Here is a 25,634-nt window from a genome sequence, read left to right as displayed (position 1 = left end):
ACAGTTGTTCTTTTTTCCTAAATGGTGGTGCAAGAAATTAACTACAAGTGCCTTGAAGGGCAAATAAAGGTGAGGGGGGACCGTGCTGGGACCGAAGCCCTGCTCAGGAGACACCCCCAGTCTGCAGCGGACACGGCTGTCCTCCGCGGGGCTCGGGCATCACCTCTGTGAAAGCCGCTTGAGTCTGGACATGTCCTGATCACCCGCCCGTGTGGCTTCCTCCTCTGATCCGTGGGCGTCATAGTGCACCAGCCTCTCAAGGGGGCTAGAGGAGTAACCGAATGGGCCCGTGGGAAGCCGAGTGCATCTGGTGTGCTCATCCTTATCACGATGGTCGTCATCAACCTCACCTCCGGGGACCTTTACGGTCTGTCCATCTGTGACTCCTTCTCATGGTTCCGGTATTTTAACATGTCCACCAATCCCTACCCCGGAGCCCCCCACCACCGAAGCCACGCCCCCTCTCCTTCCATTCCATCAGTTAGACCTGAGCCACGCGCCGCCTCTGGAAAGGGGTGTTTCGGAAGAAGCAGACTGAGGGCAGAGAGCGCCCACAGGGAGTCATATGCAGCCTTCCGTCCCAGAAGAGACAGAGTCTTCACAAACTGGGGACAAAGAGAGTCAGGGCAGAAGCTAGGCTGGTGCCTAGCGAGGGGGGAGGAGCCCTAGGTGAAGGCGACGGGAACCGCTATACCCGCCCAGCCTTTCAAGTAAGAACAAAATACACTCATCAGCTGTCTAAATCTTCATTATTTGGGGTCTGTTTGCACCCACTCAGATCTATGTGCCACCAGAGTCACTGCCGCCACCACCATTAACCATCATCCCCATCTTACAGTAGGAGAACCGAGGCTGATGTGGCCCTGGGACTTGCCCCCATTCGGTGGGGGCCAGTAAAGGCAAGAGCCCGGCTTTGCGGTGTCCGTGCACACTCCCAGCGTGGCGGACGGAAAGGCAGCAGCGTGACGACGCTGACTGTGGGGCCGTGGGGCAGACAAGCGCACGCCGTGTGCGGCTGATTCCGGCTCATCAGTGCCCCGCAGACCCCCAGGTGGCCAGGGACTCTCAGTCCCACCCACCCTGGGTCCCCCCAACCTGCGTTGTGAGGTCCCGGAGGGAAGCGGGGACCATCCAACTCCAGCTCTGAGAACCGCAGGCAGATGTGCCAACAGCTGTGCAGGGGGTGACTGCACGGTCACGAAGCCACCGCCCCAGGGACCCACCGCTTCCAGAATCGGGCTGTGGCTGGGTGCTGGCTGTCTTCTGAGAGAAGAGACGAATGCCGGGGAGTGATGGAGGCGGAGAGGCTCCGATGGTTTGCGGGGAGGCCAGGGCCACCGCCCCGTCTTCTCAGGAGGACCCCCAAGTACCTGCCCACCTAATTCCTGGGCCAAACGTGGCCACGGCAGGTCAGGTCACCACACACAGGAGTTCCCGCCGGGTCTTCTCTCTGCTGGGACAGCAGCCCCAGCACCTCGCCAGCACAGCCCTTCCAGAACGTTCTCTGTCCCCTGCGGTCTTGTCAGTACCGTCCTCAAAGCCAGCCCCTCTCTCGCTGTCCCTGGGCTGGCTTGTTTCCCAAGCCTCCAGCCACTTCCCGGTAGGAACTGGCAGTCCACAGCCCGTGCATACGTCTCCATCCGTCTGACAAAGGACTAGGTGTTGGCCCCCCCACCTTAATTTCCAATCTACCTTGGACCATTTTTTTTTTTAAAATAAAATGCAATAAAAATGAGTAACTAGAAAACAAAATGGGGGAAAAACCCCCACATTCGATGGCAAGCCTGGGAGTCTCGGCCATCTCAGCTTTCCGAGAAATCTTTCAAACTCCTACCAAGTCCTGTCCTCTACGGACGTGTGCAGATGGCTCTGGCTGGTGCTGGCTGGGGGGTGGGGGCCCTTCCGTCGGCCTCTGGCCACGCCCACCTTCTGAGCACCTGCTCCGCCCTCCAGCCTGACGTTTCCTGAGCCTGACCTCGCTCGCCACTCATGGATGGGCCAGTCTGGTTCAGCAGGTCTGGGGCAGGGCCCGAGACTCTGCATTCTCACAGGTTCCCAAGTAAGGCCCACACTGTTGGCCCCGGATCACAGAAGAGCAGGCACTGGACCCCTGGCTTTAGGCGCACGTGGGGCTCTGCTAAGCTTCGGCCCAGGCGCCCTTGGTATCCTAGGCTGTGACCCAGGGGACCCAAGCCTCCAGGGGCCTCCCCAGGGTCCCAGCTACACAGGGGCAACACCTAAGGGCTGGCCACAATGCCAGTGGGGTTGGAGGGTGCCCAGAGACCCCCTCGCCAAGTCCCTCCTGCTTCCCGGTCCCTTCCAGCTGGGAGTCCTGAAGGCCATTCCTCCTGAACTGGCCATTCCTTCCAGACGCTCTCCCGCTTCCTTCTGACCGATTTCCACTCAAGGGCCCATCTGTGTTTCCGGCTCTTCCTTCACGCTGCTTTGGCCGGCCAAGGGTCCTGCAGTCTTCACGGGGCCACCTCTCATTTCCAGGTGCTGCCACAGGCCTCTCCAGAGTATGTGGCAATTTCAAAGGACCCCCACGAGGGTGAGGAAGGGCACAGCATCGCTGGAAGTAATGTTCAGGCCGTGAAAGCGAAAATAGGTGGGCAAGAGGGTGCTGTGACTGAACCCATCTCAGAAGCTAACTGTCTAGGGGACGGTCACAGAGGACAAAGGACACGTTTTGTCCTTTGATTTTGAAAGGACAAAACTCCACTTGCCGTGGAATACAGACTGGAATTAAGAGAAATGCTGGCAAATCAATGACTGTAAGTAGGAAATTAAGATTCCATAACATCATATCAAATGTGTCGTTCCAAGATACAGGAGATAAATGGATTTTTTAAAAAGATTTTTTTTTTTTTGCTCTTCCCATCTTCTGAGTAATAACATCATGATACGAAACATGTGAGGAAAATAACAGAGAAGATAAACATCCACGCTGTCAATGCCCTCCATGACTGTTCCGTGCACTTGACTTTTCTCTCCCGTCTCTCCAGAACTGTTTGTTTTTTTTTTAAGATTTTATTTATTTATTTGTCACAGAGAGAGAGCGCACAAGTAGGCAGAGTGGCAGGCAGAGGTGGAGAGAGAAGCAGGCTCCCTGCCGAGCAAGGAGCCCAATGTGGGACTCGGTCCCAGGACCCGGGGATCATGACCTGAGTCGAAGGCAGCGGCTTAACCGACTGAGCCACCCAGGCGTCCCCAGGACTGGGTTTTCGACTGAGATCTCCAGATGCGAGCACCTCGAGATTATTTTCAGAACTGCACGGGTGAGAAATTGTGATTTAGAAAAACAAATAATCCTTAGCCCATGTGGGACCCCCCACCCCACCTTTCACGGCCTCTCTGGGGCTCCTACGATGCATGAAAGACTCGAGACTTGGGTTATCTACAAAGCCCCTTCCTCGGCCTTCGAGGAGACGGGCACACCTGAGGCGTGGGGCTGTTGAGCTTGGCTTGGGGAACTGGTCACACAAGCAAGACCATGGACAGCTCCAGACAGCAAAGGTCGCTTGGCCTATCTGACAGGCCCGTGACCTGCCCAAGAGGCTTTTTCCGCTCTGCTCTTCCTCACTATCTCCATCCATCCCCCTGGTGGGGAAGGAAATAGGACAGCAGACATGGGTCCTTGTCCCGTGGGACCTTGCTGAGGAACTACGAGGTTAGAGCTGAGCGAGGTGGGGGACCGTTCACGGGGCTGTTACAGGTCAGAGAGGGGTCTGTCTCGCTCGGGGTCGAAGCTGGAGGCACACCTGAAGGATGAAAGCTGGGGAGGCCGGGGGGGGGCTCTCCTGGCAGAGAGGACAGCGGTCCAGCGGCTACCCGCAGGCAGAACCACCCGCTAGGAAGGGAACTGCCAGGGCCCACGGAGTGCTGCGTGCAGGCAAGGGGACCAGGGTCTCGGTGAGGCTAGGAGGTGGCTGGGCCGCACATGTGACAGTGAGCAGAAATCACTGCGGTGTTTCAGGCAGAAAACTGGGGCAGAGGTGTCCTGCGTTAGTAGCACAGTGAAGGGGCATCCCACTGGGGAGGGGACGCAGACGGGAGGGGTAAGGGCGGATGCAGGAAAAGCATGTAGGGCCCACAGGGGTGTGGCTCGCAGGCGCAGGACCATAGGGGGCAGAGAGTCATGGTAAGAAGCCTGGGTTTGGAGGAGACCATCATGAGTCGGTCCCGGCCATGCCAGGTTTTGGTGCTTTTGAGAATCCAAGGTAGAAGCAGCAAAGAGACAGATGTCTACGGAGTCGGGCGGTCTGGGGTGGACTAAGAATGCGGGAATCCTGGCACACATGGGGCCACTGAGGCTTGTGTCAAATGAGGACAGAGGAGGGCTCAGAAAGAGCCCGGGGGGGCATCGCCACTTAACAGAAGGGGAGGGAGGAGTGGCCAGCGGGGCCTGGGGAGGGGTGCGTATGCTGAGGGTCAGGGCCCCTGGGAGCTGTTTGGGACAGCGGGTTGTGCTATGAGAGAGAGGGGACAAAGTGAAGACAGGCCCTTCCAAGAGCGTCCCTACAATGGACAGGAGAGCAGACAGCAGAGAGCCCCCCCATACCAAGCAGGAAGATGGGCAAAGGGGCGTGTCAGGCCCTCAATGGGGTAGGAATCATTTAAGCCTGTGCCTATCTCCCCGCTCTTGAGGTCTGGCTCCTCCGTGCCCGCCTCGAGGCCCCGTGCGGCCGCGTGCGCCCCAGGAAGGAGGCCTGGGGAGGGCTGCTACGCCATGGGCCTCCTGCCGGTGATTTTTAAATTCTCTGGGGCCGCCAGCCCCCACCCCAGTGCTGTGGGAAGATGAGAGAGATCAGAGACTCCGGTCCAACTCCCACTCATAAATCAAACCGAACTGCTCAGACTTTCCTAAATCCACTTGTGTGCTCCCTCTCTGGGCCTTTGCCCGTGCTGCTGCTTGTGCCTAAGAACGCCTTCTCTCACCCGCTGCCCATCTGGCTGGCGAACGCCGCACGTGCCTCTGGAAACTTGGCTCAAGGGTCTCATCTCTGAAAGCTCTTTTATCCTCCAGCTGCCCTGGGCTGGGCCTGGGCCCTCGGCCTGCCGTCACCTCCAGGAGACCCCACGATGGCACCTTGCCGTGCTCCATAGATCCCAAGGCAGGGCAGGTGCTGGGCGAGCCCGGGGGCCTCCCGGGGAGGATGCTGCCGCGCGCTCCAGCCCACCGACACCATGTGAGAGCGGGAGCCCAGTGCAGCCAGACCCTCCGCTTTCTCATGCGAAGCAAAAACCTTGGCGTCTTAAGGCGATTCTGATTCTTAAAACTCAGCCAAAATTTAAACATTTTTAAACCACCATAGGGACCAAGCAAAGCACGTCTTCGGGCAGGATTCTCCAAGGGCCGCCAGCTTATGGTGTGTGCTCGGATCCTTTCTCAGGCAGGGAGTGTCTTCCTTGTGCTGTTCAGAGGGAGGTTTCTGACAGGGGTGTGGGCAGGGAAAGGGGGAGCCCCGGTTTTATAAAGTGAAACTTCACTGCATCATCTCATGTAATCCTCAAAAGAAAACTGTGAGGAAGGATGCCAGCCCATTTTCCAGCCAGGAAAACAGAGGCTGCAGGAGGGGACGTGACCCACAGTTAGCAAATTATGGAGTTAAGTTCAACATGGTCGATTCCTTACGGAGGGCATCCAAGGTTAAATGAGTGCACGCACAGCCAGGCCAGGAACAGCCAAAGGAAGCCCAGTCCCGCTCTGCACCGTGGGTAACAGTGTAATTACTATGAAGAGTTAGTAACAGTAACACAACTCATTGAGCCCCTGAGCTCCTAGGTGCCGGATCCAGCAGAAACCACAAAGACTGTTGTTGTCCACTTTCTCTGGTGCTGTGCACACAGGAGGCAGGGACAAACCAGGCGGTAAATAGATTAACAAGTAAGTTCAGAGAGCGGGACGTCGCAGAGCGAGGCGAAGGCCGGCGATCCGATCCCACAGGCAGGAGGCCGCCCAACCTGCTCTTCACCCCCTGGAAGCTCCCAGACTTTCGCTCTCCCACCCCGGCGGCTTCCCCCAGGGAGGCAGGGGGGCTGTTCCCTGTGGCTGTGAAACCCTGCCGGGGTCCAATCCAACAGGTCTGGCTCTCCTCCACGAGTTGTTAAAGCAGATCCGAACGTGAAGCATTCAGGAAAGCCGGGTCTGCAAATATTTATCTTTCATTCATTCGGCAGCTTCTGACCCTCCCCTCCGAGGCCCCATTAAGACGTCCTCCTTGGGGATGGCAGGCGGGGGACCTGGGGAGCGCTTAATTCCAGACGTTTCTCGAAGCAGCCGCTCAGAGTCAGGAGTAGGCTCCCCAGCCCCCGGTTCGCACGCGTGCACACTGGCCTCCCTGTGCACACACACCCCTGCATTTCAAAACCCCTGAAAACTGTTCAGAATCTGCCCAGTTAGTCCTGAGACCTGCATAGGCTCCCCCCAGAGAAAACTCGAAGAGAAGGGGGTGGCCTGCGGCAGCGGCCAGGCCCTCCCTGCCCCGTCAGCCCCAACAGGGTGGCATCTTGTCCTCAGTCAGGAGCAGAGGGAGAGGCCTGGTGAAGTGGGCAGCAACCGTGGGCACAGCTGGGAGACCCTGCACCCTCTCCCCGGGCACCACACCCACCCTCACACCCTGAGCCCTCAGCAGACTCCCCTCATTCACCCCTGCAAGCCCAGCTCCCTCCTCAGTGCCGGGCAGAGCCTGCTGACCAGTCTCGAGAGGTCACACGTCACAAGACTGTGGCCTGCTTCAAATCCCAACTCTGGCACTTACCAGCTGTGTGACCTTAGACAAGTCACTTTACCTCTCTGTGCCTTGATTTCACATCTATAAAACAGGGGACACAATAGTACCTATGACCTCCCCGAGGCGTGGTGGAATTCACGGAGTCATACCTGGAGCAGAGAGAAGGCACCCAATGTCTGCTGTGGTTATTAATACGGTTATTAGATTCCTAATGCCTAAAATGCCGTCTCCTAAGCCAATCGTCTTCATCATTACTAAGCTTTCTATGTCACATCAGCGGCAGAAGCAACAGACTCACAGATACAAAATGCAGCACTCTGCCCAGCACATTACCTGCATTACAAAGTGTGACTTCCCAGGACGCTGACGGCTCTGGGCTCTCTTGCCGGCCGTCAGAGGACACTGGCCCAGACAGGCTTAGTGCCTTGCCCCAAGTCACACAGCAGTGAAGCCACAGGTCTGGAACACCACGCACTCAGACTGAGGCTTTCCCGAAGTCCCTGCTCCTTCCGCCACCCTCCAACCCCCCAAGGAGGGGAAAACCTAGGCAGGTGAGCCCCTCAGATCTCTCCCCTGGTGTCTGTGGCTACAGTTTTGGGGACACTGGCCAGTGCAGGATTTCAGCCCTGCTGCTGCTGGGCCACTTGCAGACCTGTGCCGGGAGAGAGCCACATGCTCTGAGCTTTGTGGGGAAGCACCAAAAAAAAAAAAAAAAAAAAAAAAAAATTAGAACAGCCCAGCTAAGCTGAAATGCTCTCCTCAGAGAGGAAGGGAAATAAAATTTGATGAACCTCTGCATAATGTTCAAGTTATGAACGCGTAAAGGGATATTCTGCACATATGCTGAGAACCAGGCATCTGCCCCCACACGCCCGGGGCCTGAGCTGTTAGGGACCGTTCCAACCAGGGCACTGGCAAACAGCAGCTTCTTGATGATGGGGTTCGGAGAGGTCCTGTCTTCTGCCTCGGTAGGACAAGGCTGCCTGCAGATGCCCCGGGTTCTCTCCTAGCCGAGGGGACAGCTGAGGATGCAGTGATAAGGGATGGCTTTAGACATCGTGCTGTGTATACGGCTGCTATATATGGTTCCTAAGCACCTCCTGCGGGTCCTGTCCTATGCCAGCCGTTGCCACCTTCCTGGTGAGCACACTGACCCCAGCCGTGGGCAAGGTGGCCCCGTATGCCCAAGGAGTCCAAGCTTCCCAGCCACAGCTGTCTGGCCCCAGACTGGACACCTGATCTGGGACCCTAGCGTCGGGGAGCCAGGAAGCTGCATCTGACTGGTGATGGTGAAGTTTGAGCTCAAAGTGTGTGGGGCAGCCGGGCCTGAGGTCTCCAGGGAGAATTCAGTCGGTTATCCAAAGAAAAATAAAAAAAACACCTGCTAGGTGCCTGGCCCAGTTGTAGGAGCTGGGAATAGAGCAGGGAACAAGACCACGAAGCTTGTCCATCCTGGAGCTCACAGCCTGTAAACTCAGACACGAACAGGATACGGTCAGGTTGTGTGGGTGCTCTGAAAACCTGGCTGGAGTGCACGGGGCGAATTTAGACCGACTGATTACGGAAGGCCTCACTGAGCAGCTGAAGTTCAAGCTGAGACCCGAGTCAGCCAGCCAGGTGCGTACTCCAATCAAGGGCATAGCAAGTGCAAAAGGCCTCGGGAGGGGGTGAGCTCACAGCGTTCAAAGCACAGAAAGGAGGCCCACGCGGCACAGGAGAGATGACGAGGTCTGCAGGAGTCCGAGAGAGGTGCCCGTGTGGCCTCCGTCATGTGACTCCTTGGCTTGAAACCTTTCCACTGCCTCAGAGAGTCCAGGTCCTCGATGCTGCCCATCTCTGCAGTCTCCTTCCCCCTTTCCTCCTCAGACTCTGTTCATCAGTCCTGACAACCTTTCAGTCCACTACCACTGAAAGGCATTATTGCATATCCAGTCAGCTCCCCTAAAAGCAGACCCTGTGGCAAGGATTTGGGCATGCGTGGTTTATTTAAGAGATGGTCCCAGGAAACATGCTGACTCTGCCTGTCTGTCCTTCAGCCATTCTCCACCAGCCACCCATGCAGCCAAGTACCCACCCATCCATGTATGCACGCACACATGCGTGAATTCATTCATTCATCTATCTATCCTTCCACCCAACCAACCATCCAACCGCCCACCCAACCATCCATCCATCCATACATACACCCATCCGTCCATCCATCCACCCACCCAACCATCCAACCATCCAGCCACCCACCCACCCAAACACACTTCCGTACATACACCCAAGCATTCAACCATCCATTCATATATACACGATTGATTGGCCCTTCTATTCCCAACTGGACTCTGAGGACTCAGGGGATCCGCTGTAGTCCCTGGCCTTGAGGAGACCTCGTCCTCCAGCAGTCATCAACAATCCCACTGCTGGGTCCCTCTTTCCACTCATTGCTGTAACAGAGCCCAAGAAGAGGACCTTGGTTTGTTCTCGGTATGCCCCTAAAAAGACATGGTTCTCAGAAGCATGGGGCTAACGAGCAAACACTGAGACTCAGTTCTTTCTTCTTGGTTTCTCAGGCTCTGATCACAAGGCAACCTCATATCCCATAAAACACCAAAATATCCCAGAAATGCCAACACAGTGGGGTCCAAACTCTGCCTTACCCAGCCTTTCCCTTCTACCCCACTACACCCCCAGGATGCTTCTGTCCAATCACTCTAGCTTTTGACTGGAGCCCTGTGGCTACTGAGGTCAAACCCTGGACTTTGGATTCCCAATGATGGCCAGAGGTGACCCCATGTGCACTGACCTCTCCCGGAAGTACTTGATGGCCTCAGGTTCTATGAAGGTCGGCTCCTCCCGGTAGCCCTGCTCAAAGACCTTGCGCTTGTGCCGGAACTCAATGACCGTCTTGGTGTAGGAGTTGAGGGTGGTGACAGAGGCTGCCATGCAGCAGGTAAAGGAGCCCCACGCCAGGCTGCCAAGAGATGAGGAGACAGGGGCCACAGTGAGGGTGGGCAGGGGACAGGTGCCACAGTGAGGGTGGGCAGGGGACAGGAAACCGCCCCCCCCCCGCCATACATGCATTCATCTTGCACAGCTGCCTTCTCTGGGCCACTCTGGAGCAGGTGCTACTGCAGAGAAGACCAAGATGAGGTCTCCGCCCCACTCAGTCTGTGCACTGTGATGCAGACATGACAGCCTTCATTACTGGGCCACAAGGAAAGAGCGAGACCTTCCATCCACAGGGGCCAGACTCAGGGAAGGTCACCAGAGCACAGGTAGGCCGCAAGGGGTCTTGCAGGATGAGCGAGAGTTTACCAGGGAGAAGGGCATTCCATGAAGAGGGAAGGGCGTGTGCAAAGGCACGGAGGCACGAGGCAGTGAGGAAGTAGCCCACAGACTGCCGGAGGTCTGAGATGCTGCAGCACGGGAGAGTGCAATTAGTTGGAGCTGATGATAAAGAAGAAGCGGCGGGGGGGACCCTAAAAGCTGGTGTCCATGGTGGGTTAAATTACCTCTGTTCATGTTTGACCTTGGGCAAGATGCTTAACCCCCCCGCCCCTTACTCCTCACATCATTTTAATGGATGTAACAACAGCACCAACTCACAACGTTGTTGTAAGGATTGAAGGAGATGGCCCGTCCAAATCATCTCAGACTGTGCCTGGTGCATAGAGCAGGCACTCAAAAGAAGTTCGCTGTCCTTACTACCACCAGCAGCTTCAACATGCTTCCTGCCCCCTTCTGTCTGGCTTCATTTCCAAACTCTCCCTCTGCGAGATTAAGCTATCATGACCGTGTGGCGCTCTTCTCCACCCTTCCTCCAAGCACTGCCGGCAATTCTTGGCTGCGCTCACCTGACGTGGATGTGGGGCCAGCCAGAGCTGACAGCAGGAAAGAAGGGAAGGAGGTGTGGACCTAGCAGATCAGGGACCAGGCGCTGGTCTTCTCTGACCCGCTGTCCGTTCTAGACGTGGCCTCCCGCCTAGTTCCTCTGACCAGGACGGGGCAGTAACATTTAGAATCAGGAGCGGGGACCTGCCTGACTCCCGTGAGTTACACCCAGCCGGGTCTCCGCGTCCATGCTCTCCAGTCCCTGCCCGGATGACGGGTTTCCTCCCAATCAAGGCTCAGGGCTGCCTGCCTGTCCCACAGCATCCAACCTCCTCTTCTCCGTTGGGTCTCTCAACATCACCGCCAATCCATTCCTCAAGGCCAGGGCAGCCCACCTGCCACACGCACTGCTCTGCTTTTTATCAGCCCCAGGCCACCCAGAAGGCAAGCAAGGGGAAGTGGGAGGATTCAGCCTGTCTCCCAGGGATGCCCGATCATCACCTGTCCCTTATCGCCAAAACTGCGAATGGATTCCTTGTTCCTTCGTGATAAGGAGCAAATGTAGACCTCCCACAAGCTCTCCAGTATCGATGACGGACAGCGATGGGCTCCACCTGGTCCGTCTTAGAGCAGCCCTGTCCGTCAAAGAGTCTGGGAGGTCACCCCGCCCTCCGTGTTCACAGACGATTGGATAAGGGCTGAGCATCTGACCAAAGTTGATCCAATCAGATACTCTGTCCTCTCAGCAATGAAACTCAAGACCAGCTCAAAGTGGGACGGGTGTTTGAACTACAGAGGTGGAAATTCAGAACGCGAGGCTGGAGAACAAAGAAGCGGGCCTCTCCTGGGATTCCCCGACACCCAGGTTGGTTTGGCCTGACCAGTCACCGTTCTGTTAAGGGGCCAGTGCTTCCCTCCTCTCAGGCCACACGGTTTGCGTGGAGCTGGCCTCATCCCCAAACTTTAGGGTGATTGCATGGCCAAAACCTGGCCAATGAGAGCATCACTTCCCTCTGGCCACAGTCATTGGTTCACGGATGGGCGTGTGACACCCAAGTCAGGCTGATGAGACTCCATCCCGGGACTCTCGGTCCTCTCTCTCCCGGGGTGCCAAGCTGGTGGGATTTGAGCCTGGAGCTGCTAGGAACTGTCTTGCCACCATGCAACCTGCTAAGGAGGCTGACTACTTAGCAGAGCCTTGAAAAAAGATCCAGGTCCCTGTGCTGAAGCCATTATCCCTGGACTTTTCAGTTATGGGAGCCCAAACTCCCTTATCGGATTTTTTTCTTTCTCTAAGCCAGTCTGAATGGGGTGTCTGTCATCAGCAACCCAAATTCCTGCACAATTGCTTTCTATAAATTCCCTATTTTACATGGCTTAGTTTTAAAAGTGAATTTCGAGTCTTTAGGATCAGGGAGCTTATCTAGGAGCAAGTCCAGCTTCCAAGTCTGGTTACCCGACGAGGGGAGGAGCTTCTCTCCCTGTCACACACCCCTGTTCAGTTTCCTCGCAGGCCTCACCACACCCTGTAATTCTCCTGTAGCTTTTCTTCCTATTATTTATTATTCTTTGTTCTTAAATGAAACTTTCTATTTTGGGATAATTATAGATTCACAGGCAGTTGTAAGAAATAACACAGAGAGTTCCACGTACCCTGTACCCAGTTTTCCTCAATGGTAACGTCTTGCGGATACAGTCAGTCCCCAGCCGGCATACCGACACCAATAGTCAAGATACAGACCGTCTCCGTTCACCACACTCCTGTTGCCATTTTACAGCCACACCCCCCTCTCCTCCCAACCTCTAGCAACCAGTAATCAGCTCTTCATTTCTCTTATTTTGTCATTTTAAGAATGTTGCATAAATGGAATCACACAGCCCGTATTTGGGGGATCGACTTTTAGCACTCAGTATACTTCTCTGGAGAGTCAACCCAATTTCTGTACCAACCATTTGTGCCCTCAGATCAGGCAGTTTCTCCACATCTGCACCAGCATGTCATGTTGTCGCTTTTTTTTTTTTTTTCTTTGAGCGATTCTGATAGCTGTGTAGTAACACCTCATTGTGGTTTTCATTTGCATTTTCCTAATGGCTAATGGTGCTGAACATCTTTTCTCTTGCTTACTTGCCATCTGTTTATTCTCTTTGGCAAAATATCTGTTCATGTTCTTCTGCCCACTTTCTAATCAGATTGTTTGGACGCTGTTGTTGTTTACAGTTGAGTCGGGAGTGTTTGTATGGATCCTAAATACGGGGCCTTTGTGTGAGAGGTGGCTTACAAATGTTTTCCTCGGTCGCTTGTCTTTCCAACCACAGGTCTGTCACAGAGCAAGTGTTTCATTTTGCTGACATGCAAGGTATCAAATTTTCCATTTATGTTTTTGATCCGTTTGATATCAAATCTAAGACCTCTGTGCCTATGTCTAGATCCCAAAGATTTTCTATTTTTTTCCCTAAAAATTTTAGAGTCTTACAATTTGTATTTCGGTCCCTAAACCATTTTGAGTTAATTTTGATACCAGGCATGGAGTTTAGATCAAGATTGATTTTTTTTTCCTTTTGTCTCTGTATGTCCAATAATTCCAGCCACCATTTGTTGAAAAGGCTACTCCCCTCTCCACGGAATAGGATTTGCATCTTTGTCCAATGATCAGCGAGGCCCATTTGTGTGGGTCTGTTTCTGGGCTCCTTCTTCTGTCCTATTGATCTCTGTGTATCCCTCCCCCCGGCCGCACAGCCTAGACTACTGTAACTACATATTAAATCTTGAAATTGGATAGACTAATTCCTCCCACTTCGAGTCTTCTCAAAATTGTTTTAGCTATTCTAGTTCCTTGGCCTTTCCTAATAAATTCCAGAATAATCTTGTCTATACCTACAAGAAATCTTGCTGAGATTTTAATAGGCATTGCATGAGGAGAACTGACTGTCCCTGGGGGCAGGGGTCCTGGCTCCCTGTGTGACCTCCACTGCCGTTCGGGGATGGGTGGGGTTTGTTACAATTCCAGAAAAGTGACAGTCGCGGCTCCCTGCTCTGCTGTCACTGCCGCCGGTGACGTGCCTCATGACAGCCTCATGAAGGGAATCTGCGCTTGGCGCGAGTGGGGGCGTCCACCCACAGCCGTTGGTTTGTTCGTGGTTTGTTTTCTGGGATGTGTGACTGTCGAGAGCAGTTGTTGCTAAGTTTTCTGTCTTGGTAGGCCGCCCCTTTCCTGGTCTTGTGGCTACAGAAAGCAGACTTTTGGTGTGTTTGCGTGTGTGTGTGTGTGTGCGCGCGCGCGCGTGTATGCACCTGCACGTACACGGGCATCTTTGGCATTGCCGGGTTGCTGACTTCTTCATTTCCAGCCTGGGTTGCGCCGGTGTCCTGTCTCTTGGTCCCAGGTCAGCTGACTGTCTTCTCTCGACCAGCTCCTTGTTGCGCTGGCCTTATGTCTTGTCGTGTTCCGGGATCTTAGGTGTCTTTAGCAGGAGGAATAGGGAGACGAGGTCTATTTCATCTTTCCAGAAGGGGCAGGCCCGCTTATTTGGGCTTCGATCATCTTCCCACCCACACCAGAACTTCAGTTTCATGAAAACAGAAGCTTTGTTTTGTTCGCTGCTCTATCCTTAGCACCTAGAACTGTGCCTGGCACATAGGAGGTGCCCAGTAGATATTGGTAGAACGAAGAAATACAGATACGACCCAAACAGACTGAACGAACAGATATAAAACCACTGCACTGGTTTTCACGTGGGTGGGGGGCATGGGCTGCATCCACGAGTCTCCATCCTCCTCGCTGGGCCTCTTCCCCGCAGCCCTCCAGGTCCCCACGCATGGCACCGTTTGAAAACCTTGGGACAAGTTTGCAGCTCGCACTTCTGAGTGGGTGCAGTGAGGTACGTGGGTGGTTGGCCTGGTTTTTGGGAGCCGAGAGCAGAGTGGACACTGTGGGGGAGGAGAGGGGAGGGTGATGGGCTGGACAGAGTGGCTGTCAACCTCTTGGTGCTCTGGGAGCTGCAGGGCGGGCCAGGGCGGATGCTGGGACCAGATCCGGGGATGAATAGAGGCCCTGCTCCGTGGGAAGACTGTTACCTGACCCCCAAGGGAGGCAGCCCTAGTCCTCATTAGGATGGACGGACAGAGAATCAGAGTGCAAGACAGGACACAAATGCTTGGTCTAGGCCACGCTCAGGGCCCCAGAGCTGAGGGCTGCAGAGCTGACAGTGGCAGGTTCTGGGGGCCCAGCCAGTTCAGCCACGGCCAGCAGGTGTCCCCTCCCTGGTCGTAGAGGAAGGGAGGCCAGAGCCCCCTGCTTTGGGGGACGTGAGAAAGAGAGAGAGCTTCCAGCTTCCTGCTGAGCACTCTCTCGGTCTCCCAGCGGTGACAGTGGTGACAGCAAACACACCCTCTCCAGGGGCTCCGTGGGGCCAAGGTCCTTCGATGGTCACGGCAGCAGAAAGGCCAGCTAAGGCCTGCAGAGAGGGCAGGCCAGCCCTCGGGCCCCAAGAGAGGGAAGAGGCCAGCCTTCTGTTTCCGCAGGGTCGCGGAGATTGGAGGGCGCAAGGCGAAGAAAAGAGGGTAGCGGCCAGGCCATCCGCTTCACGGAGACTGGGTCTCGGGGGCGAACAGAGAGGCATCCCTGCCTCAACCCGGTCCTGGCCCAACCTGCTACTCTGCTGTGTGACCTGTGCCAAACTGCTTAACCTCTCTGGGCTTCTAGCTCTGGTGAAGCTACAACTCTGTGATGCTCTCCTACCCGCAGTCTGCAGGCAGAACGCTCAGGACGGGGGCTTTCTAAAATCTTGCTCCATTTTGATCAAATTCGAAGCAGAAGGACAAAGCGACTAGTTTTCCACGTTCCCGTCATCACCAGGAAAACTGCCATGCTGCCCTTCCCCGCAGGGGCCACCATGCAGATTCCTGCAGGGTCTGGTGGTTGGTGATGCCGGGAAAGCACAAGGCGGCAGGGAGGGGCAGGGATGGGGGTGACCCGGGGAGCAGATGCCCCATGGAAAGGGACAGCCACCACGCAACTCCAGCTCCCGGTGCACGTGGCAAGGCCAGTTTGGCAAGGACATAGCTTCTGATAGGAGTCCCAAACTTGGATTTTTACATAAAATGTTCACCTTTTTAGATGTTAAAAACAAGTACGTCTGTTATTTTTTTAAAACACTGTAATTTTTAATAGGTTTTTTTTCCCCCCTAGATTTGTGCGTATGTATGTGTGAGAGAGAGAAAGCAATCGGGAGCAGGGAGCCCAGTGTGGTCCTTGATTCCAGGACCTTGGGACCCTGATCGGAGCCCAAGGCAGATGCTTAACCAACTGAGCCACCAAGTTGCCTGAATCCATCTCTTATCTAACACCTTGGCAGGCGACAAAACGTCTAGGGGCTGGTCTCAGCCCCAGCCCGGGGCTATGCGCAGTTTGCAGCCCCTGGGCTCACTGCGTGTTCTGGGCCTTTGCTCTCTCTGAGGCTGCGTCCTGGTCCCTGAACTGGGCCTGGTAACCCGTCTGTGGGAGTTAGCACGGCAGGACCAGACAGCTTGGGGACCTGAGACACAGAGCTGGGGAAGGAAAAAAAAAAAAAGAAAAAAAAGCCAGGCAGAAGGTGGGGAGGGGCCTCCAATGGGGTTCCGAGGCTTAGGGCCAAAGGGACAGGAGGGCACCCCCCTCCGGGGCAGCTGGAGCCCAGGGCACAGACGGCAAGGGGCTGCCTGCACGCCCACACGGTGTCACTGTGTGGACATTCGGGGCATGTGCCTCCTAGCAAGTGAGAGCAGCATTAGCAAAGGCTCAATGTCATTGTCACCACTTAGAATCACTGCCCCTTAGGAGCACTCGCTGTGTACCAAGCGCTTTAAGAGCTCGGTACACATAGTCCCTCCAACAACCCTATGAAACACACATTACTATCATCCACTCCAGAGGTGGATAGACTGAGAGGCGGCTGCTTCCCTCCAACAGCAGCATTCATGGAGCACAACCGCTGTGCTAAGCACCGCACGGCCCCGATCCAGCGGGTCCCCATCACAGCTCCTCCCGAGATGCCCCTGCCTGGAGCCTCCCCTCCTAAGGTTCGTGCTTTTCGAGGTCCCTTTGCCTTGAATCTGACCCCATCACTAGCTCTCGACCGAGAGAACGCACCAGAAGTGACAGAGTGACTTCCGAGGCAAGGTCATAAAATAAACTCGTAGCGTCTGCTCAGATCTCTTGGGATCCTTGCTCCTCACGAGAAGCCGCGCCCGCTGACAGCCTCGCTGAGCCCCCAGCCCCCAGCCGGCACCCACAGCCGGTGCTGGGAGGGGCCAGCTTGGACACCCTCCCTGGCCACGCCCCAGATGATGTCATCGTGGCCAGCGACCCACGGGAGCGTCACACGAGACCCTGAGCAAGGATGACCTAGCTAAGCCCGGTCAACGCACTAAACCGTAAGAAACAAGAACCCATTTTTATTTTCGGGTAAGGTGTCTAGATGAAGAGATACAGGACACGCTACTTGCAGGGGCCCCACAAGGAGAAACTCAGGCCAGCCCCATTTTACAGATGAGGATACTGAGGCACGGGGAGGCTGAGTGACCTGGGGCGCGTCCACAGCCAGTGAGGGTCAGAGTGGGGGCTCTGCTCCCATGCGCTCTGATTCCTCTGGCCTCCACCGCGCCTCCACACTGTCAGCCTGCAGGGGTCCGGCCGTGCATGTCAGCGGAAGGTTTGAACCAGGCTGTCTGATTCCCAAGCAAGGAGCCTTCCGCTCCCTGTGCACGTGTCTCTCCGGGAAGCTGGTGCCCAACATCAGCTGAGCATCTCCCATCCCCTGCCTGCCAAGCCCCCGAGGCCTACCTGGCTCTGCTGGGTGGGGAGACAGAGGCCGGAGCTGTCTGGCCTCCGAGAGGGTCTTGTGCCTGGGGTGGGGGCAGGGACCAGAATTTTGACAAATGGCCTCCCACATATTAAACAAGAGAAATGACACTGCACAGCCCTGGCGAGGCCCCAGAAGTAAGGGATGAAAAATGGGGCTGATTCATCTCGCAGGCCTCGGTGACAAGAAGAAATGGATCAGCCCTAATAGGGGCCGCATGTTGGGCCCCGGCCTTAAAGAAGTCAAATGAGAATGAGGCCAGCCCCGAGGGAGAAGGGGAGGAGGGCAGGAGGCCCGGCTTTCAGGGAAAGAAAGGTTCCCCTGGCTGACACAGCAGACTGGGTTTTGGATGCTAAGTGCCAGGATGGAGAGCTAGAGGCCTCTAGAGAGCCTCCTGTGGGGGGAGGGGCTCAGAATCCTATTACCACTGAAGGCTGTGCGACCCTGGGTGAGTGACCCAACCTTTCTGAGCCCTGGTTTCTATACACGCAACATGCGGGTTTTGCATATGTTAATTGCATATCAGTAATAGTAATATTAGAAGGGCTGGTGTCTGGGGCGTCTGGGTGGCTCAGGTCACGATCTCAGGTTCATGAGATCAAGTGCCACACTGGGCTCCACACTCATGCGCGGCAGGAGTCGGCTTGAGGTCCTCTCTCTCCCTCGTTCTCTGCTCTTCTTCCTATTTGTGTGCTTTCTAAACAAATAAATAAAATCTTTTTTTTAAAAAAAAGGGTTGGTACCGGGTGCCTGGGTGGCTCAGTGGGTTAAAGCCTCTGCCTTCGGCTCAGGTCATGATCCCAGGGTCCTGGGATCGAGCCCCGCATCGGGCTCTCTGCTCCGCAGGGAGCCTGCTTCCTCCTCTCTCTGCCTGCCTCTCTGCCTACTTGTGATCTCTGTCTGTCAAATAAATAAATAAAATCTTTTAAAAAAATAAAAATTAAAAAATTAAAAACGGGTTGGTAAACACTTTTAGAAGAGCGCTTGCCGTATGTGAAACAGGGTGCTAAGCCCGTCTATAAACCATCTTTGTATCATCCCAGTCTCAGAGAGGCAGAATACAGAGGCTGAAGGTGTGGGCTCCAAGGCCAGGCCACCTGCGTTCAGATCCCAGCTCTGCCCCGCAGCACCAGCTGGCCTGGAGAGCTGACTTAAGTTCCCTGTGCCTCCGTTCCCTCTCCACAAAGTACACAACCAGAGCTTTGTTAGAATGATGACACAGCAGGGCCCGGTACACGGCAGAGACTATTACACACGTGCTCCGCACTCAAAAACGTTCATCCCTTTCCTTTGTCCCTTCTCTAGTTCCGATGACCAGCTTCCAAGGTCAAGAGCTCGGGCAAGAATGACCATAATGACCAGGGAAGCACTGGGTGACAGGGAGCCAGAGCCTTAGCTGGTTTCCCTGCGGTGCTTCCACTTCAAGGGATCAGGGGTGGTGTGGGACGGTCTAGGTCCCTTTAAGGCACGTGTCTTTGCAGGGGGCGGAGCCCAGCAGAGTGGGAGGGGCACAAACCAGCAGCCCTCCCCACAGGTCTGAAAGGGGTTCTTTCTGACTTGGAGGTCTTCCTGCTCCACTCTGACCACCTTCCCCCAAAGTCTCTGTACCTGCTGACCCCCGGCCAGCACACTAGCTTATCCCCTCTTCCACTAGCCTGCCTGACTACATTGTTCCCAGAGGTCCCTCCCTGCCTGGGGCTGGGTCTGCAAGCCCTCCTCCGTGACCCCACGGCGGTCTGTGAACCGCCCCCCACCCCACCATCCACAGGATAGCTTATTTACTTGTCTCCATTGCCTGTTACAACAGTGTCTTGACCACTGCTGTACCCCCAGTACCTAGGAGAGCGGCTGCCCCCAAGTAAGCATGTGGTAAGCGCCTGTAAAATGACTAAGTAGATAAATGGTCCCCAACCACCAGAATGGTCCAGATCTGCAGACCCCAGACATGTGTGGTTGCTCTTTCCAGCATGCATCCCATCTGAAAACCCCACCCCACCCCCAACTTTCCCTTAGGGGACGCCCTTCCTCCTCTTTGGACCAACATTTTGGGTGGGGTCAATCTCTCCTCCTTGACCTTGTGACTCGGGCCAGACCAATTAGAGCAGCCCCCAGTCTCCTTGGGGTCTAAATCATTGGTCCTGGGATGGACACATGACTTAAGCCAATCCAGTGAAAGCCATTACCAGGATGTTGGCTGGAAGTCCTGGAAAGAAGTCCCACCTCTCTGCTGGTGTTCCCACATTTGTGAAATGTAAGTCTAGAGCGGGGTTTGATGAGTTTGCTTAGGAAAAAGCTTGCTTAGGGAAAAGCTGCTTGTGAATGAAGCCAACCAACACAAAGGGAACAGAGATAGGAAAATGGGGAGGGGAGACCGTCTAAACTCCTGATGAATCATCTGATCACCTGGATCCAGCTGTGCCTGAAGCAGACACTTCTGGCAGTGTCTGGTAGCTCACCCAGCATCCATTCCACCCACTCACCATTTGCAAGTTTTCGGTTTTTTCCTCACTCCAGAGGTGAGTGTAGGCAAGCTGAGCCAATAAGGTCATGCCATTCCCTCAGCTGCGGTGATGATTCAAGACAGAGGCAATGACCTAAATTGGGTCCAGCAGAGGGAGGCTTGGGACTTTAGTCAATGTTGGGGAATGTATGTGGAGGAAGAAGCACCAGCTTCAGGAACGGCTTTCTGACCACCAGAAGGGAAGCCCACCCAGGGACAGGGTTCACATGTGCGGACGATCACAGAGGAAGAGCAGTCAGTCCTGATGATGTCAGAGACTCTGGATCAAACGCAGCCTGAAGTCCATAACACAGATGCACCTTCCACTTACAGGAACTAGCGTATTTCCATGTTGCTTGGAGTAGATTTTTCTGTTACAACACGAGGCACCTTAACTGTTCCTCCCAGACTTTTCTCTAATACACATTGTGTGTTTACACATACACAGGAGTCTATCTCTGATCCTGCCTTTCTTTGGCACACCCAGCTTATCAGACCTCCCGCACCCACCCCCCACCCCGCCCCCGCCACTTGCCAGCTTCCATCCCGACCTTCCCAGAGCGGCCTGTGTGGCAGGGTCGGCAAACTTTCTCTGTAGAGGGCCAGGTAGTAAATACTTCAGGCCTGCGGGCCGCGGAGGGTCGGTAGCAACCACAATCCCGTTGTTGTAGCGGGAAAGCAGCCAGACAACACATAAATGTTAAGTGTGGCTCTGTCCCCGTAAAACTTGATTGACGGACACTGAAATTTGAATTTCGTGTAATGTTCACAGGCCACAAGATGTTATTCTTTTGATTTATTTTCTAGCATCTTGCATGTAAAAACCATCCTTAAGTCAAAGGCTGTGGAAAAACAGGTGGTGGGCCTGATTTAGCCCGTGGGTCATAGTTTGCAACCCCAGCTGTAGGGTCTCAAAGTGCCTTTGGACTCCCGGCTAGCTACCTTTACCCTCGTCTGCTCTTCTCCCCCGAGCTGGGCCAAGCTGCTGAAGTCCCAGCAAGGCTAAAGGTCAAAGCCACTTACCAGAACGACCACCCGTAGTCCCAGGAGTGGGGTCTCCAGTCTTCAGGGCCAAGACTCACAGTGACCTGGAATACTTGTGTGTACATCATGTGGGCTACCATTCCCAGGAGGCCTGTGGGGGGAGCAGAACAAGGCGTCAGGAGGCCAGGTGGGGCTCTGTCCCCTTTGTCCCATGGACCTCTTAGTATTGGGGGACAGCCTGGAGGAAGGGCCGTCGGCAGGACTGGAGCAGGAAGCAAGAGGGGGGCGGTTTTCTCAGCCAGCCAAGGAACTTGAGCTTGAGTGAGAGGGCAAAAGGCAGGCCTGGGGAGATTAAACAAGGGAGACCCAGAGTTAGCTCTGGGCATAGGTGGACACACTTTTTCTGTTAAGTACCAGGTAATATAGATACTTAAGGCTCTGGGATCCACGCGATGTCTGTTGCAACTACTTCTCCACTGCTGTAGCCCCAAAGAGCCATAGACAATACATACATGGATGAGTATGGCTGTGTACCGATAAAACTTTATTTACAAAAACAAGCGCTGGGCCGGATTTCACCCGTGGGCTATATAGTTCGCTGATGCCTGCAAACTGTAAGGTCATTTGGTCATTTGGGAGAAGGCGCCTAGAGGGTATTTTTCAAACTGTAGGTCTGGACTCATTAGACTAGTGGGTCATGAAATCACCTTCACTGATTGCCAGCGGTAAAAAAAAAAAAAGAGAGAGAGAGAGAGAAAGAAAGAAAGACAGGCAACAAGAATGGAATAGAATAGACATGCCCAATACCATCAAGCTTAGCAAGAGTGAATATTATTTTGTGAATCTTTTTGGTTCTACGCGTACGTCCGTGTGTGTGGTGACTGAAACATGAAATGTTTTTCTGTGGTTCACGGGTCAAAAATCTTTGAGCCCGCTGGCTGGGATTCCCACGGATCTGAGTGGGAATCCGCTTCCCCCACATTTTCTCCATGGAGAGCTGGGCAAAGCTTCACTCTTTGAGCTTTGTTCAGATCTTTGGACCCTAAGATGAGGACTCTGACGGGTAAGGCAAAAGGTGGGTGAATGGGACAAGGCAGCTTCAATGCCAGTGCCTGGGGGCATAGCGTTGTTACAGCTGGAAGGGTTATTACAGCCCTGGGGGCATTTCCCTGTGTGGACCATGGCATCTGGAGCCCTCACGAACCCAACCCTAAGACAGAGTGATACAGTGTCGAGAAGAGAAGGGGTAGATTACTAGAAAGGAAAGCAATCACGCTTGTGCACCTGCTGTGGGCCAAGCACTCGGGGTTATTACCTCTTCCTTTTCGTAACAACCTTCTAAGTATCAAGAAGTACCATGATCGGGGACTATGTACCATTGTTCAGGTGGCCCACTGGACATCTCCAAAGGGTCCATTCACGATGCAGTCTACATGCGTGTCCCTCCCTGGAGAGGAAGCAGAACCACGCCTGTAAGGCTGTGTACGTACAGCCGCGTATGATTATTCACACTTCACAGACGAGAACACAGAAGCCTGGAGTGCTAAAGTCTGTCCACGGTTACGAAGGGGGTCGATGGGCGTTGTCGGGGCTGGTGCCCAGATTCAAATGCCCTCAGCTGCAGGGCTTATCCCGTGCTGCCCAGCGCGCGTCTGTCCTGCCCTGGCTGCCTGATCACCCTCTTCCCTCTTCTTGAAGAGGAGGCAAGAGGAAAGATGCAGATGAACGGAGGAGAGGAGGAGGCTTAGCAGAGACAGAAGTTAAGAGGGAGCAGGGCTCTGCATCCTGGCACTCAGAGTGGGCGGTGAAGGGAGAGGGCCGCCCTGCATTCACACAGTGTGAAGATAAATGTTGAACAACTGGTTCTCCAGAGGGAAAAGAAAAGCCCTGATCTGTAGCATTTGCCGAGTTCCATGGTGCAGTGACTCCCACTATGGCCGATCTCAAGCTACCGATGTGACGTCACCGAAAGCAGAGCAGAGGTCGTGCCATCGGCGCTCCCGACCTCGTGCCCGCAGGCTCCAGCACACCTCTGGGTCACGCTCCAGCCCCTGGACCCCGGATGCAACGGAGACCAAAGACGCAATGTGGCTGCCTGCTTCTCTGAGCCTGGGTCAGCCCCTTGTGGACACTTGTCACTGTTATGGGACCGCAGGTGTGGCCTGGCGGGGAGCCCTCAAGTCAGAAAATCCGGTACGTTCTAGTCTGCATTTTTAGTTGTGCCCTGGCAGGTGGCACAGAACTGTCCCGGGCTGTCACAGCCAACACAGCACCCTCTTTGGTCCTCTCTGCCCTGGCTCAGTCTATTAGAAGGAGGAGAAGAGTGGTGAGCCATATGGCTGTCTTATTCTACTTTACTTGACACAGTCCTGGGTGAACTTGCCAAGAGGTACATAACAGACCTACCTTATTCTTTGGAACTGCTGCGTACAATTCCTTAATAATGAAGTAGTGTGTTTTACTTAACCAATCAATTGACAGTTATATTATTTCCAGGTTTTTGCTCTATGAGCAGCACTGCAATGAACGCTTCTCTGTAAGTGTCTTTGTGCTTACAAGCAGGGATATCTGCAGAGGGAATAAGAAGAATTGCTGGGTCATGAAGCCTGTGCATTTTAAAGTTGAGTCCGTGTCGGGGAATTGCTCCCTTGTGTGGTGGCCCCATCTCGTGCTTCCGCCAGCTGTCTGGGGGGTCTTACCCCAACCTTCCCCGACGCTGCAGATTCCAAAACGTTCAATACTGTGCCCCTTGCATGACGCAGAGTGACTCTTCAACATCATTTAAAGTTTTGTGTTCCTTTCGTTCCTAGTGAGCTTGGGTGTTCTTCACGACTTAGTTGACCATTCTTACCTCTGTCCCTACAGTGCCTGAATGTATCCTTTGTCAGTTTAAAAAAAAAAATATATATATATATATATATATGTACACATAGACATTTTCCCTTATCAATTGGTAGGAATTCTTTATGTATTCTGCATACTAATCCTGCCCATTGCATAGAAGACCGAGAGTCTACTGCTTGCCTTTTCCCATGCGCTGCGCATCTTTTTTTTTTTTTTAAGATTTTATTTATTTATTTGACAGAGAGAGACCACAAGCAGGCAGAGAGGCAGGCAGAGAGAGAGGAGGAAGCAGGCTCCCCGCTGAGCAGAGAGTCCGATGTGGGACTCGATCCCAGGACCCTGAGATCATGACCTGAGCCGAAGGCAGCGGCTTAACTCACTGAGCCACTCAGGCGCCCCCATCTTTTTGTTTTTAATTCATAAATAGACTTTGGTTTTTAGAGCCATTTTGGGTCTACAGAAAAAGCGAGGGGAACTTACAGAGAGCTCCCCTGTGCCCCCGGTCACCACTCCCACAGTTTCCCGTATGATTAATATCTGGCATTAGCGTAGTGTGTTTGCTACCATTGACAAGCCAACGCTGATCCCAGTATTAACTAAATTAAACTATTAACTTAGTTTACGTTAGGGCTTTCTCTTGGTGTTGTACATTCTATAGATTTTGATCAATCTTTTTTTTTTTTTCGGATCTTGATCAATCTTTGGTGACACGTGTCCACCATTACTGTGTCGACTCATTTCACGGCCTTAAAAATCCCCTGTTCTCCACCTGCTCTGAAGCCCTGGCAGCCACCAATCTTTTTGCCTTCTTCATCATTTTGCTTTTTCTAGAATATCACATAGTTGGAATCGTATGGTGTGTAGCCCTCTCAGGTCGAGATCTGTCAGTTAGCAATAGGCATGTACGTTTCCTCCGCGTCTCCTCATGGCTTTTCAGTGCCGAATGATGCCAATTATGGATAAAGCCTCTTTTGCCCTACATTTTGGTATCTGATATCGTCAAACTTACCAGTCTTTTCCTTTTTGGGTTTTGCTTCCTCTGTCTACTTTTAGAAAAGGAGCACCGTAAGGGACCTGGGTGGCTCAGTCGGTTAAACATCTGCCTTCGGCTCAGATCATGATCTCCAGGTCTTGGGAATAAGCCCCATGCCCTCGGCCTCCCTGCTCGGTGGGGGGTCTGGTTCTCTCTCTCCCTCTGCCCCTTCCCCTGCTCACTTACTCTCTCTCTCAAATAAAAATCTTAAAAACAAAACAAAACAAACAAGACTTAGAAAAGTAGCACCATCAATACACGGTCCTATATTTTTATATGAATTCGCCCAGAATTTATCTTGGTGAACGGTGTGAAGAAACTGTCTTTAATGAGTCGCTAATTGTTTCGAATCCTTGTAGAATGGTCTGTTCTTTCTGCAGTGATTTTAAATGACACTTACATTCCAAGCCCGACATGTATATGAGCCTGTGTCCTAAAGTCACTCTGTTCCACTGGTCTCCCTCTGTCCCTGTGTCAATGCCACAGTGTTGTAGTTCTTATAAGTCACAAGAGAGTCTGTTCTCTGGGAGGACAAGCCCCCTCTCCTCGCTGCCCAGTGCTCATTCCCCCTGGAACTGCTGCCCTACCCAGGAGCCTTGTGCCTTTGGTGGGGTCCCGACCCCTTCCCTAGCCACCCCAGTCCCTTTCTCGGGGAGGCGCCTTCTCTCCAAACGCCCCACAGTTCTAACCTCTTCAGGTCCTTTGGTACCCTGCCAGTCCAGATGCTCCCTGAGTTATGCAACCTCTGGATGCCTTGGTTTTCTCATCTATAAAATGGGGATCTTAGTAGGCACAGGTAGTTCTAGTGAACATCTACTAAAGAAAGAAAACTTTCATGAGAACAATCATTCCTTGGATTAGGACAGTGAGGACGTAACAA

The 25,634-nt window shown here is 53.8% G+C and overlaps 1 protein-coding gene across 4 annotated transcripts in view; it reads right to left on the bottom strand.

Moving 5' to 3' along the window:
- Positions 1 to 25,634, bottom strand: part of GSG1L (GSG1 like) — a 193,224-nt gene that overhangs the window by 14,369 nt on the left and 153,221 nt on the right. For 2 of the 4 annotated variants that reach the window (XM_082714643.1, XM_082714642.1), the window contains exons 4-5: positions 20,917 to 21,028; positions 9,526 to 9,693 (exon numbers count right to left, since the gene is read on the bottom strand). In XM_082714643.1, coding sequence (XP_082570769.1) covers positions 9,526 to 9,693; positions 20,917 to 21,028 — 280 coding nt within the window. The remainder of the gene's footprint in view (positions 1 to 9,525; positions 9,694 to 20,916; positions 21,029 to 25,634) is intronic. The other 2 variants (XM_082714644.1, XM_082714645.1) reach the window with 1 other exon arrangement.

Source organism: Mustela nivalis (genome assembly GCF_964662115.1).
Source record: "Mustela nivalis genome assembly, chromosome: 19".
Classification (NCBI taxonomy): Eukaryota; Metazoa; Chordata; class Mammalia; order Carnivora; family Mustelidae; genus Mustela; species Mustela nivalis.
Note: the sequence above shows the minus strand (reverse complement) of the source record. Positions and strands in the feature narration are given on the sequence as shown.